The 13,193-nt window shown below is 45.6% G+C and overlaps 1 protein-coding gene across 4 annotated transcripts in view; it reads right to left on the bottom strand.

Moving 5' to 3' along the window:
• LOC141785774 (plakophilin-4-like) overlaps positions 1-13,193 on the bottom strand; it is a 25,000-nt gene extending 11,807 nt beyond the window's left edge. For 2 of the 4 annotated variants that reach the window (XM_074664248.1, XM_074664249.1), the window contains exons 1-7: positions 12,755-13,193; positions 11,790-12,005; positions 5,985-6,097; positions 5,544-5,578; positions 4,967-5,074; positions 3,152-3,306; positions 2,495-2,975 (exon numbers count right to left, since the gene is read on the bottom strand). In XM_074664248.1, the coding sequence (XP_074520349.1) occupies positions 2,495-2,975; positions 3,152-3,306; positions 4,967-5,074; positions 5,544-5,578; positions 5,985-6,097; positions 11,790-11,939 (1,042 nt within the window). In that variant the 5' untranslated portion in view covers positions 11,940-12,005; positions 12,755-13,193. The remainder of the gene's footprint in view (positions 1-2,494; positions 2,976-3,151; positions 3,307-4,966; positions 5,075-5,543; positions 5,579-5,984; positions 6,098-11,789; positions 12,006-12,754) is intronic. The other 2 variants (XM_074664250.1, XM_074664252.1) reach the window with 1 other exon arrangement.

Raw genomic sequence — 13,193 nt, 5'->3', positions numbered from 1 at the left:
AGTGCCGTCAGCTGATAATCACATGCTGATGCTCGACGAGGCTTTGTGATAGAAACACCCCTATATGGGTCAGTGAGAACGGCTTAGCAAAGTGACAGAGGGCAGGAGGGAGGAATAAATCTGTGTCGCTGCAGCATCAGCAGCACTTCAGCAGTAAATCCTGCAACACAACGGTGTGAGGAGAGAAAGTGGCGTCGGCCAGGTAATAAAAAAGAGGAAGCTGCTATAAATTTATCTTCCTTAAACATTTCTGGTGTTTGCAGAAGAAATAAAACATCCTGAACTCAGCGGAGATCTCTGACATGAATGATTAAATCATGTGGTTCAAAGCCAGCAGCTGTTGGTCTGTTTTGGTTTGCTCCTCAAAGGCGTCTGTAAGCCAGACTTGCAGACTTAATCCCTCCTAAAGTATCTCCTGCAGGCTCGGCTGAATCTACCAAAGATAGCATCTGAATCTGAAACTGTCTCCTCAGCTTTTTCCTCTTTAACAAAGTTTCACCGAACAGAGAGTGACCACGCGGTGACGTCTGCTGCGAGGAAAGGTTATATTCATATTCATCTTCTGCAAAATGTATTTCCATGCAGAGCCCAGCAAGAGCAGCTGTTGCCAAGGTAACAACTAATCGAATCCACATACATGCATTTCAAATATTTCCTGCTTCCTTCATTTAGCGTTAGCATTATTTATTCCAGCGATTAAAGCTTGATATTTTCGTTCACATCCAAACATTGATCTAAACTTAAGCCACTTGGCCTCCCAGAGTCCATTAACAAAGCATCACTGCATCTGTGCCAGTCTGCTAACAAGACAGGATCCGTGGAGTAAAGATCCAGCAGCTTGAGACAAGTGGAGAGGAAACACTGGACCGTAACCCCCCGCTGCTTTTTTCTGCTCCCATCGACCGCAGCTTAACCAGACCAGCTCGATGCTAACGCAGTTTCTTCTCTTATGCATCAATTTTCTAAATGACGCATGAGAAAGAGATGGAAGCACTTAACAACAGGAGCGGTGACTCATTTATGCTCTAGATGTTTTTATGCACAGCATTGTGATCTTTTTCTGGCTTGTTTGCTCTCAAACTGCAGCAGATCAATCACCCTGAGGGATCAGTTGAAAACATGTACCTCTCCTTTCAAAGATTACACTTGTAGCATGCATCAAATATCAAACCCAGCGTGGGAAGATAATTTAACGAAAACAGCATGAAATGAGCTGCAAAAGCTCGGCGACGAGATAAAATCACCTGCAGAGCTTGCACTTTGCCTCAGAGTTACTCTGCTCAACATGCAGCTTTGTTTGAAAACTCAGAGACACTGAAACTCTGCAGACATCCTGCACAGTGCATGTGCTGTGTGGCACGATATTAAATCAGTCAAGTCTCCCCCGGACAAAGGAAGGGTTATTAAATCAACAGAGGAAATGCTTGTCGAGGCTGTGGAGCGTGGCTTTGTTTATCTACAAGGAGAAGAGTTTGCTGCAAATATTTCACAAACACACACACTTTGTCACACACATTCAGGGGTTGAAACTCTGCAGAAGCTGAAACTGAAAGAATCCCGTCTGCAGAGGTGTGCACATACATCTCAGGGATGTTTAAGGGTTTAATCATGTCGTTAAATTTAGATTTGCGGCGTTGTCCTTTAAGGGATAATAAATGAAGCGTTGAGTGATTTTTCACACTTTGAAAAGACGTCGTTTACAAGAGGATTGGGTGCAATAAATGTTCTCTGTTTGCAAATTTACAGGCTTCATGAAGCACCCTGAGATCAACTTTTGGAGCCTCTGCTTTAGATTCAGTGTAATTTAATTTCCCACAGTGCAAAACATCTGCCAGCGCAGAGATGCAGACTTCTAAAGCAGCTTTGAGGTGCGGTCACACCAGCATCTGTCTCTGTGAATATTCAATCTGCCTCCAATCTACCCAAGCCTGCAGGAGCTGACAAATCATTGGCTTGTTTTGGTGTTTCCACAGCTGGTAACACCAGACACTGAGCCTCGGTTTAATCACACGGAGCAACAACAAACCCCCAGTGATGGGTCGTGGGTGCAGTGGCTGTGTGAGACTGTTTGGTGTCAAACTTCCCTCTGGTTCATGATTTCACAGCAGCAGAAAGTGCAAAAAGGTTCAGTGAGCTGAAATAGAGATCATCCAGTCGTGAACATGATATCAAAGCTGGAAACAGCTCCATAAATAAAGCAACGACGTCTTCAGGAAGTCAGATTGTTGTCTGGTCTGTGCAGAGCGGCGCAGTGAAAACAGCACCACAAATCTGCAGCCAAAGGCAGATGGTGTGGGCTCTTCCAGCAACTCATTCGCACATGGAGGATCGAAAGAATTAGTTTAAAAATAGTGAGTTTGTTGAGCAGAGTCTGATGCTTCTGTCAGTGTCAGTTCACTCGTTTTAGAGTCTGGTTTAAAAATTAGTCTCATATTTAGATGATTTTAAGAAACTATTTCTGCAGGATTTGGATCTGTGGATGTTTCAGACTGACCTATGAGGGAGTCCGGGCGGGGCAGTGCGCTCCTCTGGTACAGACCGTATGGATCAGCGCCGTACGCCAGCGGCTGGCTCTGCCTCGGCAGCGTGGAGCCATAATGCTGCGGCACGGCCGTCATCCCCGATCTCAGCGGTGACCCCGTCAAACACCGACCCTCCACCAGAGAGAGCGTCGATCCCAGACGACCTCCTCCACCTCCTCCTGTTAAAATATTCCCTCCACTGCCTCCGCTGCTACCCAGAGCCTGCGTGCCGTCAGTCGGAGAGGTCGGCGAAGGGCAGGAAGGCGGCATGGAGGTGCCAGGGAACACAGCAGCGAGAGGTTTGGGCTCAGAGAGGATGGGCGAGTCGTAGGTGCTGCCTTGGGATGTTCGCAGGGAGATCCGAGAGGGCGAGACGGTGCCGGCAGTGCCGCAGCCAGGGGACTGACTCCTGGAGGGGAGGGAGGCCATCCTGCGTAACATCCGGCCGGATACCTGTAAAGAGCAGGGGAGCAGAAAATCCTGGAGTGAGACATCTGTTTGCATTTGGGCTTTGCTAAATGACACTTTCTGTTCAGACAGGTCTCACGGCTTGAGCAAATACCATGAAATAAAACTTGTTCTCACCATCAGGGGAGGATTTTTGTAAAGAAGTTTCCTGATAAGCTCACCTGCCCTGAGGCTTGACCTTCAGCTCTCGGGCTTCTGGATATGGACGCTCGGGGCTCTGAACGCACCACGTTCTGGTTGCTGTAGTAGCTAACGCTGCTGTCCTGGTAGCCGCTGTCCGAATAAGAGGTCATGTGAGCGGAGTGACCTCCTGAACCTGTGAGGACGGCGAGATAAGAGGGTGAGGAAAGTCTTGACGTCTTCACGCTTCTCGTGGAATTTTGAGATGCAACAACATCCACCATCACATCAGTGATTTCCATATTATCTCACTCTGGATTCAACTTGTTAAAAGACATTATGCATATCAATGCACATGCGTACAAATCTGCACTAAGCCTTCATCTGCATATATACCACACAGCTGCAATAAAGCTGGCCTACTTTTTCTTCTGTAGGATGAAGAGGAGGGAGCATGTGGGGGATATTTTTACTCTATCAGTCCCTTCCAAGAGTGTGCAGAGTAAATAAGACCAAAGGCAAGTTTGTTTTTAAAATTTCAAACAGCTCCACAGCAGCTCAGAGTACTTATGATATTGTAATTTATTCCAATAAGACGGCGGTTGAATCATCAGTGTGAGGGGTTGCTTTTGGATGCACTATAGCTGTAGTTGTGACATTTTAAGAAAGCATTAAACCTTTTCCTCCTATCTGATAAAATAAAACAAGAAATCGAAGCTCTCCTGCACACAAAGAATTCACAGCTGCACCGACTGCCTCAGCGCTTCGCTCTATCGGCCTCCCATCTTTTGTGGTTTAACACGAACTGCGAGGGAGCTTGATGGACCGAAATGTCATCCGCTCCAGTGAAGATGCCTAATGTCCAACAGAGACCGGCTGTGGTTGTTCTGCAGAGCTCCCAGGTGTGAATATATGTGAAACTTTCCTGACAAGGTGAAAGAAATAAAGAAGAGACTCGAACAGCAGAGCAAGGCAGGCGGTGAATCCTGGATGCTCTTAACAGATGGGCTTTTTTTAGTCCTCACATTTTTACATTTACTGATTATTAAACCTACATCGCACTCATCAGCCTCCTACTGAGGTCTTTATACAGATGGGATAAGTCGGATTGCATCAGAAAACAAGACAATTTGTTGATGTGGAAACAAATTTATGAACAAATCCGTTGGTTATCATCTCAGAGGAGTTTTGGTGAAACCCCTTTTCTATTTTTGACTCAAAGTATATAAAAAACACTTCAATAACACAAACTGCTGCCCTCTGTGACACTCTTGTTTTTGTTTTAATCCCATGTACATTGTCCTACTGCCTGAAATAATCACCAGGTCACTGAATGTGGATTAATCCTCTGCAGAAACAGCCCCACACAAACACTCACTGGCTCTGAAATGTACAAAAAAGCATTTGTGCATCATTTTTAAGACCAATAACAAACAGATTTTCCTCTGTTTTGTAGTTACGAGTTCTAATATGGTCAGAAATAAAGAAGTAAACACATGACTTCTTGCAGAAGTTGCAGAAGTTTGTAGACGACAGTAGTTGAGCTGTTGCTTATGTTGTCGGTCAAATCAGATCAAACCCAGAATCCTGATGAAGCAGATTATCTGAATTTTTAAGCGTTGTGCTCTTAATAAATAATAAGTAAGCGTGTAAGTTTTCCTCATGTGCTCTTTAGCCATGAATATTTCATGTTGCAGTGACAGAGTTAAGATCCAGCAGAAGGGTTTTGGGCCTTCAGAGTTTAAAGAGGAAGTCCCAAATTTAAAATCTGATGTAAACAATCTTGTAGCGCCATGTTAGAGAACTATTCTGCTTTTTATTTCCTTTGCACCATGTGGTGTGTAGATTTAACAGACCCTCACTGTCATGCAGGGAGGCGCGGTCCGGCTCAGGCAGGAAGAGCCCCTCCTCCACCTCCAGGTGACGACCGGACGCCTCCATGGCTCCTCCCTGCGACTCCCCACCTGCCGAAACAACGAATCTCCTAATTTCCTTCAAAATACCAAAGTAGCTTCACCTTCAGACGGAGAACATTTGAAATCTTAGAGACTAAAAGTGTCGATTCACTGACAGAAAAGAATAAAAGATTTTACAGCCGTACTTTTCTTTATTGGAAAGCGGACAGTGAGGAATGGACCAGGAAACAGAGCAGAGGGATCTGTGACAGAATAGTAAATGGGTCCATTTCAGAGCCCATATACTCTGGCGGAAACATTGTTTTGTTTTGCTTCACCGGTCTGTGCTGTATTTGTGCAATTTTCAGCCCCTTTGGAGGTTAAAATGACTTTATACATCTGGAAAATGCCGTCTGGAAAACTGTGTGTTTTCGCTTTTTTCAAGCAAGATCTTTAGTTTACAGTTAAACATGTTGACATGTCTGAATCTGAAGCAGGCGGTCCTATAAGCATGAGAAAATAAAATACGAAATCATACCTGCAGATCTCCATGCAAACGACTTCTCAGATGAGCTTCAGTAGAAGAGAGGAGGAGGAGGAGGAGGAAATGGAGGAGATGACAAAGCAGAGACAGAGACATAAATCAAATCAGAGTCCGGATGATATACTTTACATCCAATCAGTCCAGGAGGAGGGAGGAGGAACGTGTTAAAGACAAAGAGAAATGACTTTGTGAAAACGTACATGAAACGCTGTGACTGCACATCTGAGTTTGTCTTTCTGTGTTCAGGTTGATGCATGCGTGTTTTGACAGCACAATGTGACCGTCAACATCTGAAAATCACTTGTTGTAAGGTTGAACTCGACTGTTATGTGGTTTGACGGCGAGGTCTAAGAGCCAAGCGTGATTTCCAGCCGTCTTTGATCCATAAAGGAACATACGGGGTGTGTATTAGGAGTTTTAGGCCATCAAATCTACCTGCTACTGTCTCCCCCTGGTGACTCAGCTCCCAGCATGCACCTCTCCAACTGGCTGGCCACGATCTGTCGCTCCTCTTCCAGCTCCCGAGTCAGCCTCTCAAACTGCAGCTCCTGTTGGGACATCAACAGCACTCATTACACCGCGGCGTCCACCATGACATCACAGCTTCAGCAACTTTCTTGTTTCCTGGCGATAAACTCACTCTGCACATTCCCACAACTCGATTTGTTGAAAACACAGTGATAAATATCTGAAAGTACCCAGAGATGTGAGGCGATCTGACAACAAAAACACTGCAGCACTTTACGCTCTACTTATCAAAGGCTCTAAAAGCTGGTAGGGATCCAGTGCCTTGCTCAAGGGTGTGAAAGTGAAGCAGATGTTTACCGACTGCGACCGGATCGCTGGTAGCTCTGGCACCCCTTCATTTGAATTCTGTTACATAACACAGAGGCTTCCCGGCTGCTTTATAAATCTTCTAAAAAACACACAGCTGGTGTCATCATGGAGGTCCACCAGAGAGTTAGCTGTCTGCGCTGAACGTCTAAATATAAAACTACTCAGCTGGAAAACACAAAGCATCCCAGGAAACCTTGTTTTGAAGTAATCCAGGAAATGTTTTCGTGAAGTATAAGGTCTGGAAAGGCGCTCAGACGTCTGTACTTTGGGCTACGTGGAGCAGCTAACTGAAATAATCCAAGTTTTTACATTTTTTAAGGATGATGCAACAAAAGTGGATCCAGTTACAATCCTTTAAAATCTACAAAAGACACACTTGTGGATTTTGGATTCTCTGTGTTTAAGCTCTTTTTGTATTTGGGTCAGCTGTGGACATGTGATGCAAGCTAACCTCCACTGTTTTTTTTTTTTTAATTTGATTGAGTTAACAGTCTCATCATGACTCACATCTTATCTGCCGTGAGCAAAAACAAAGTAAGCTGGTCGATTTCAGGGGAAATGAGTCTGTTTATGACATTTAACTGAACTCAGGGACATAAACTTTTAAATCCAGACTCCTCATAAAGTCTCACTCCTTACGTTATCACTGTAGCTTCATGAAACTGTAATGAACCCCAGGAGGAAGCTGGGCACACACAGCGAACTCTGCAGCGTTAATAAGTGTTGATTTTTCTGGAGCAATTACTCTGAGGTAATTGGACGGATGTTTGTCCACTGATGGGGTTGATGTGCCTCCAAAGTGTGTAGTTTTTAAACACATAACTGCAGACAAACACTCCAGCTCTTACAGCACCCAGAAGGTTTCATATGTTTGAAGTTTTTCCAGCTTTAAGACTTCAGGATATGAAGATGCGAGCCATTCAACCCCCGTGATGTTTGAACGTGCAGCTCACCGTCTGAGCATCACTGCTGACTCTGCCTGACATCTCCTTACATCACCTCAGAGCAGCACAGAGACGGCGCAGGAACACACTGCTCTCCTTGTTTCAGCCACACAATGTTACGGTAAGCCTCGAGGGACAAACAGAGCCACGTCTTGCTCTGCACCAGTCACCTCATGATGTCTGAAGACGTGTCCGCCCTGCCAGGCCCACGCACAGCCGTGCCAGGCCATGTCTCGTACCAGCTGGGGGCTAGCGGACGATTCTCCGCGGCGCATTGTGCGCCGTCACAAAGTGTTTCACTCTCTTATCGAGTGACACCAACCACAGACCTCTGCCTCTTTCTCCCTTTTCCGCCGTGTCTAATCATAGCCCCGGCAGTTCACTTTATCCAGACTGCATCTGTGATATCCATGAAATGTTCGGCCTAGTTCTGCCGCTGCGACACATTGCTGCTCCCGCTGTAAGTCGCCGTCTTTAAGGGAGAATTCACCCGTAAAGACTTTGTTCAAAAAAGGGCAGCTTAACATTTTTCAGGCCCATTTTGCAGCTTGAAGAAGCATTACTCACACTTTCACGAGTATCTGGCCAAACATACTGTCCATGACAAAATGAGACGTGCCTGATACAGCGGGAAACTTCCTCGACACAGCTTTTCATGCAGAGGTGGTGAAAGAACTCCTGTACTCCTGAAGTGATTCAACTTCTTACTGAGGTAAGAGCGAAGAAGAACAGGCTTTAAAATAGCTTCAAAGATTTATCATAACAAGTGTTTCTCTGTGGGACATTTCTACCAAGCTGCGCTTACTGAAGCTTGCATCACATTTGAAGGAAACTTCATAGAAATACAAAAGAGAAAAGCATTATTTCCCATCTCTGATTAGCTAATAAAAGCCTCTTTCTTTATTTCTAGACGTACAACAATCACAGCGTTACTGCACCCACAAGCTTTGTCTGCCTGTAATGCTGTGCATCCGTCTCTCCTGCTCTCTTCCTACACATGTGACCCACAGATGGACTAAAACACTTCAGGCCTCTTAAAACGCACAAACGCCCACCTTTGATGGGAAGCAACAAGTTGCGTTTGCTCTCTGAGGGCTGTCATGAGGCTTCTGGGAGACACAGGAAGTGGTTAAGCAGCCGAGGCAGGTAGAGGCAAACAGAGAGTAAATAACCTCTGGAAATGCAAAGAAGATCAGAGAATTATACGATCTGAAGCTGTAACCAAAGGTGCTTTCTGCTCTTTGATTTCAGCATGATGGATGAAGAGGCATCAGCTTCCTCCTCCGTCAGAGTGACTTACTGTAGACGCAGGCTGCTAACCTGGGGAGACCACAATTTGGAAACAATAAATCAGGCTGCAACTGCAGTCCATCATAAGCTCCTTTTTCCAAACTACAACAGAGACGAGGCATTAAAGTACAGCGTGCCTCAGATATCCTCAGGGAAGCACCGGGTTGTTGACATAACTGGATTGAAATTCACAGATTTAACCCCTGCACACTTTCTGCAGAAAAAGCAGGAACATTTTTCAGCTGTTTGTGAAATCTGCTTTGACGTTTTGCTCGATGTTTCTGGTCCTAATCGTTGAAATCAATCCAAGCATGTAGAGCGCTGACTTGGCCCAGTTGTTGTTGTTTTATTGAGCTCCTCTCCATCCTGGGAGGGGTTTTCGCTGAGCATGCATGTTCTCTTTCAGCAGCACCATGCGTCACATCCATGCACAGGGACCCGGCGTTCACACCTGGGAGCTGCCCCGCACAGCAACAGTCTGCTACTGCCAGCCTCAGGGAAGCAAACAAGTCCACAAATGAGAGTCTGATAACAGCTTGGCAGAGTCATTTCTCCACATCGCAGAAATATTGAAACATAAACTAGCTTTGTTTTCCTCTAAAAGGATAAAAAGAAAGCTGATGGGAGAATTAGTCTGATGTTGTTGTGGTTTATTGACCTGCTTTGCCCACACCGAGGCGGCTGTTGGAGCCACAAATGTGCGCTGATGCTGAGCAGCCAAGAATTGTTCAAACCATCAGAGCTTTATATTGAATTGTCGGCACAAAACCAAAGATAATTAATTCATTTGAGCAGAATTACAAAGAGGAACGTATGCAAGATCAGAGCCTGAAGCTAAATAATACGACCATGCAAGACGGATCCCAGGTGAGCAAGGTCATTTACAACTTCCTGAAGGCTTTTGGTCAATTTCAATACCAAACCCATCAAACAAAGCCCATAAACAGCTCTGGTTTATATTGTGACAGCTCTTTGATCTATCTGGATCTGATATCAGAGACATATTTCACTCTCGACTCCACAGAACGATGCAAATAGCAGCAACATCCGACTTAAATTTCAATTCGCAGCATCTTCCCTGCAGGCTGTTGTCTCAACATCTAATCAATCTTGGAGTGTTTGCTCAAGAAGTGACAAAATTAAACTGAGTGCTGACACAGCATTGGTTTTACGTCGCCAAGGCTCTCCCAGTCTCCAGCTTTGGTATTTCCCTGCTCACGTCTATCACGTCTCCAACTTTTAATGGGCTAAATGAGAGCAAAGTGAAAAAGCATCAGGCCCTGAACACAATAGAAGGCAATAACTGATGTGCTCCATTTAGCACGTCTAATTTGACATTTCTGTGGAGGAACTGCAGGCGGTAGATTTGTCGCTTCAGCAGCGCTGCCGCATGCATTTTCAGCACAGAGGATTGTAAAGCAACTTGATTATATTTTCCAGTCGCAGCCTGTTCAACAGTCTGAGACAGGCAACATGATAACATAAACTCTGCAAACCAAGTCTCTGTATGTTGTGCGATGTTTTCATAGTTTGTTAAAATGTTAGATAAGACGTCAAACTTAAATTCAAGAGGCTGTCAGTCGTGCATCCAGCTTGGCCCCTGCAGGATTATAAAACGCTCTAAAGCCCATTCAAGCCTTGACTTGTGTCACTCCAGTAGCTCTCACATGACAGTCGGGCAGATTTACAGCCAAAACGTGACCTCAGCAACCCTGCAGAGGTTAAAGTAATGAGACTCCCCGCCAGTCAATCAGGAGTGAGGAAGCTTTTCTAGACCAGAGGTAAAATGTCTCCGGGAATATAAAGGAAGAACAGCTGCCCTTGACTTAACCTCTGCACGCACGGTAATACGATTCAAACCAGCCTCAGAAGTTCATATTCAAACATTTTACTGTCACCTGAAGTCACAAACCCTCTTTAACGAACTGCAGTATCACTTCCCAAGACATCAGAATAAAAATGAAAGCATCAAACTTGATCATTTTTGCAAATGTAAACCCTTGAACTGGCTCTGCATCCTCTTATTCTCATACCTGAAGCAGTTTTGCAACTTGAAACAGAGAAATTGAACAGCTCCTGCAGAAATATATCCACCAAACACAGAAAACATCAACAAAGCTCGTCCTCTGCAGGAAAATGGATTCTCACAAGTGAAATGAGGAAGTTGCAGATTTCTTTAAACAGAATATCAAAGCCAAACATCCCAAACTTCACGTCAACATTATTTCTGCTCGCTCCGAGGAAAATTGTAGATTATAACCGAGAGCATCTTCTTCTTTCTTGGACATCATAAGCCTTTAAATAGCAGTGTGCCGAATTCAGAGTCACACACCCAGGGAATAAGTTGAGAGCATGGCCACGGTCCAGGCATAATTAAGAGCAGGAGAACAGACAGACTCCCATGTTGAGGAGATAGACAGAGGCATAAAAATAACAGCGGAGATGAGAGACAGACGGAGGGATGGAGGCTGCAGCTGTAAGTGTCAGTTTTTATATTTCCGTCTTTAATTTGAACCTCTCATCCGCTGATTTTTGATGTGTCAATAGTAAAAGTCAACATCTCTGGCTGTCAGTTCACATCAACATTCAGCTTTAAAATATGCCCACTGCAGATGAGTCATCTAATCAACATACTCCTGCATGAAACCTGTCAAAAGTCTGTCTCCCTCAATGTGTTTCTGGCAGTTTTGGACTCGGTTCCTGTCCTGTTTGTAGTAGAGATTTAAAAATCCTGGTTGTAGTAAATTATTAATGACAGTTTTAATAGAATTTTAAATGCAAATTTGGAACACTCAGCACAGAGACCCATTACAGTCAGTGTCATCTGGAGATAATCCTCTGGATTTACTCGGTAAATTTGGGTGAATCACAGACTTCATTTATCCTGTGAGAAGAGGCGGAGCCAGAGCGCTGGTGCTCCCCTCTATCAGACTCAAAAGTTGGCTTGTTAGTGTTTTGGATGATACACAAGAAAAGGATCCTTGGATTAAGACCTGCCACCTCTAAACCAGAGCCTCTGTATTAATATTAACTCTTTCTGATGGGAAATCAATAAAAAAACACAAACAGTGATGCAAACCTGCCACAGAGTGATAAGAAAAATGACCAAAGTGTGAACGGACTCGTTGACAGCATCATGGGTGTGACTGCAGCATCCTCAGCCTCTTACCTGCTCTTTGACAGAAGCCAGGAGGTTCGTTGTGGTGGTGTTTGTCGTCCTTGCGCTGTTGTTGTCGTCCTGCTGGAGGCCGTGACCGCTCGGCCCCTCTCTGACCGCCATGGGCCCTTCCCCCTCTGCGTCCCCCTCCTCCATCTCCATCTCTTCCTCCACCTCCTCCCCGCAATAGTCCAGAACCGGCTGGCTGCTGAGGCGCCCTCTCTGACCCTGCAGGAGGACTACAAGCTGGTTAAGACGTGGACAAGGAGGGGACACAGGGAGCAGAAAATCACTGTCATAGCCTTTAAGTGCAAGTTTAAGGGGAGTGTATTGTACTTTACCTCCCGTGATAATCCAACATGGATTCACTGTGACCTTAACCTCTGTGCTATTTTGTGTTTAAACCTCTCAAATATCTCTGCAGGCTCTTGTAGTGTGTCTGTGGCATGCAATAGCTGCAACAATTGCACAGTGATTGCTGCACCCACAGTATCAATGGGTACCTGTAAGGGTTTATAATGAGGATAAAGAAAGATTATGGAGATCTCCCTTGCATATATTTGCATTAATCTCATGGTATTATGCTGATTTAATCCTTGAATGACGCATGTAATTGCATTTTCCCAGTTGCAATAGTTATAAATTGAAGGTTTTGCATTGCTTTTGCAGGTGTGCATGCATGCTGCACACGAGGCATTTAACAGCATGTCACGTTCATGGTTTTCTCTCAGAGCACGAGCACGATCCGTGATGCGCCTTGATCATATGCTGCACGCAGCCTGTCTGTCAAACGTGCACATCAATCACTCATCCGTCATCTGGCAGCCAAGGACGAGGTCACACCGACTCACCGGACCGGAGACCGAGGAGGGGAGCGCGGCTGCTCCCAAACTGAGCCTCCCCCCTCCTCCCTCCGGTTCACACGAGTAGAAATGCCCGCGCGCCTGGCAAGCGGCTGCGGCTGTCAGAGGACTCACCGGCCAGATGTTGCTGTGAGAAGCAGGCCACAGCTGGCTCGATCCGTCCTGTTACGCATCCATCCTCCTCCTGCGGGCGGCCGTGACTGCTACTACATCCCCAACGCGCCGACGCGACAAGCAAACAAACCGCAAACAGTCCCAACGCGCGTCCACAAACAGTCCTTGTGCGTAATTTATTTCTCTTTCCTCTTATCCGGTGTTTGCGTTCAGTGCACCCATCTATCTACCCCTGGCGTACGCGCGGCACCTAGCAGCCACCCGCCCACCAACCAGCCCGCCCAGCCACTATTACCGTTTAACGGCGTGACGTCACCATGCGGCTATGGATTATTTTCCGATACAGGAATCGATCAACGCGTAAATGCACCGCTGCATGGCGTTGCAGCTGCAGAATCCGTGGTCAATAAGATGCAGCTGCGTGCAAACACTGATGGAC

Source organism: Halichoeres trimaculatus, unplaced genomic scaffold (genome assembly GCF_033239565.1).
Source record: "Halichoeres trimaculatus isolate MK-OKI-2021-1 unplaced genomic scaffold, fHalTri1.1 fHalTri1_scaffold_24, whole genome shotgun sequence".
NCBI lineage: Eukaryota > Metazoa > Chordata > Actinopteri > Labriformes > Labridae > Halichoeres > Halichoeres trimaculatus.
Note: the sequence above shows the minus strand (reverse complement) of the source record. Positions and strands in the feature narration are given on the sequence as shown.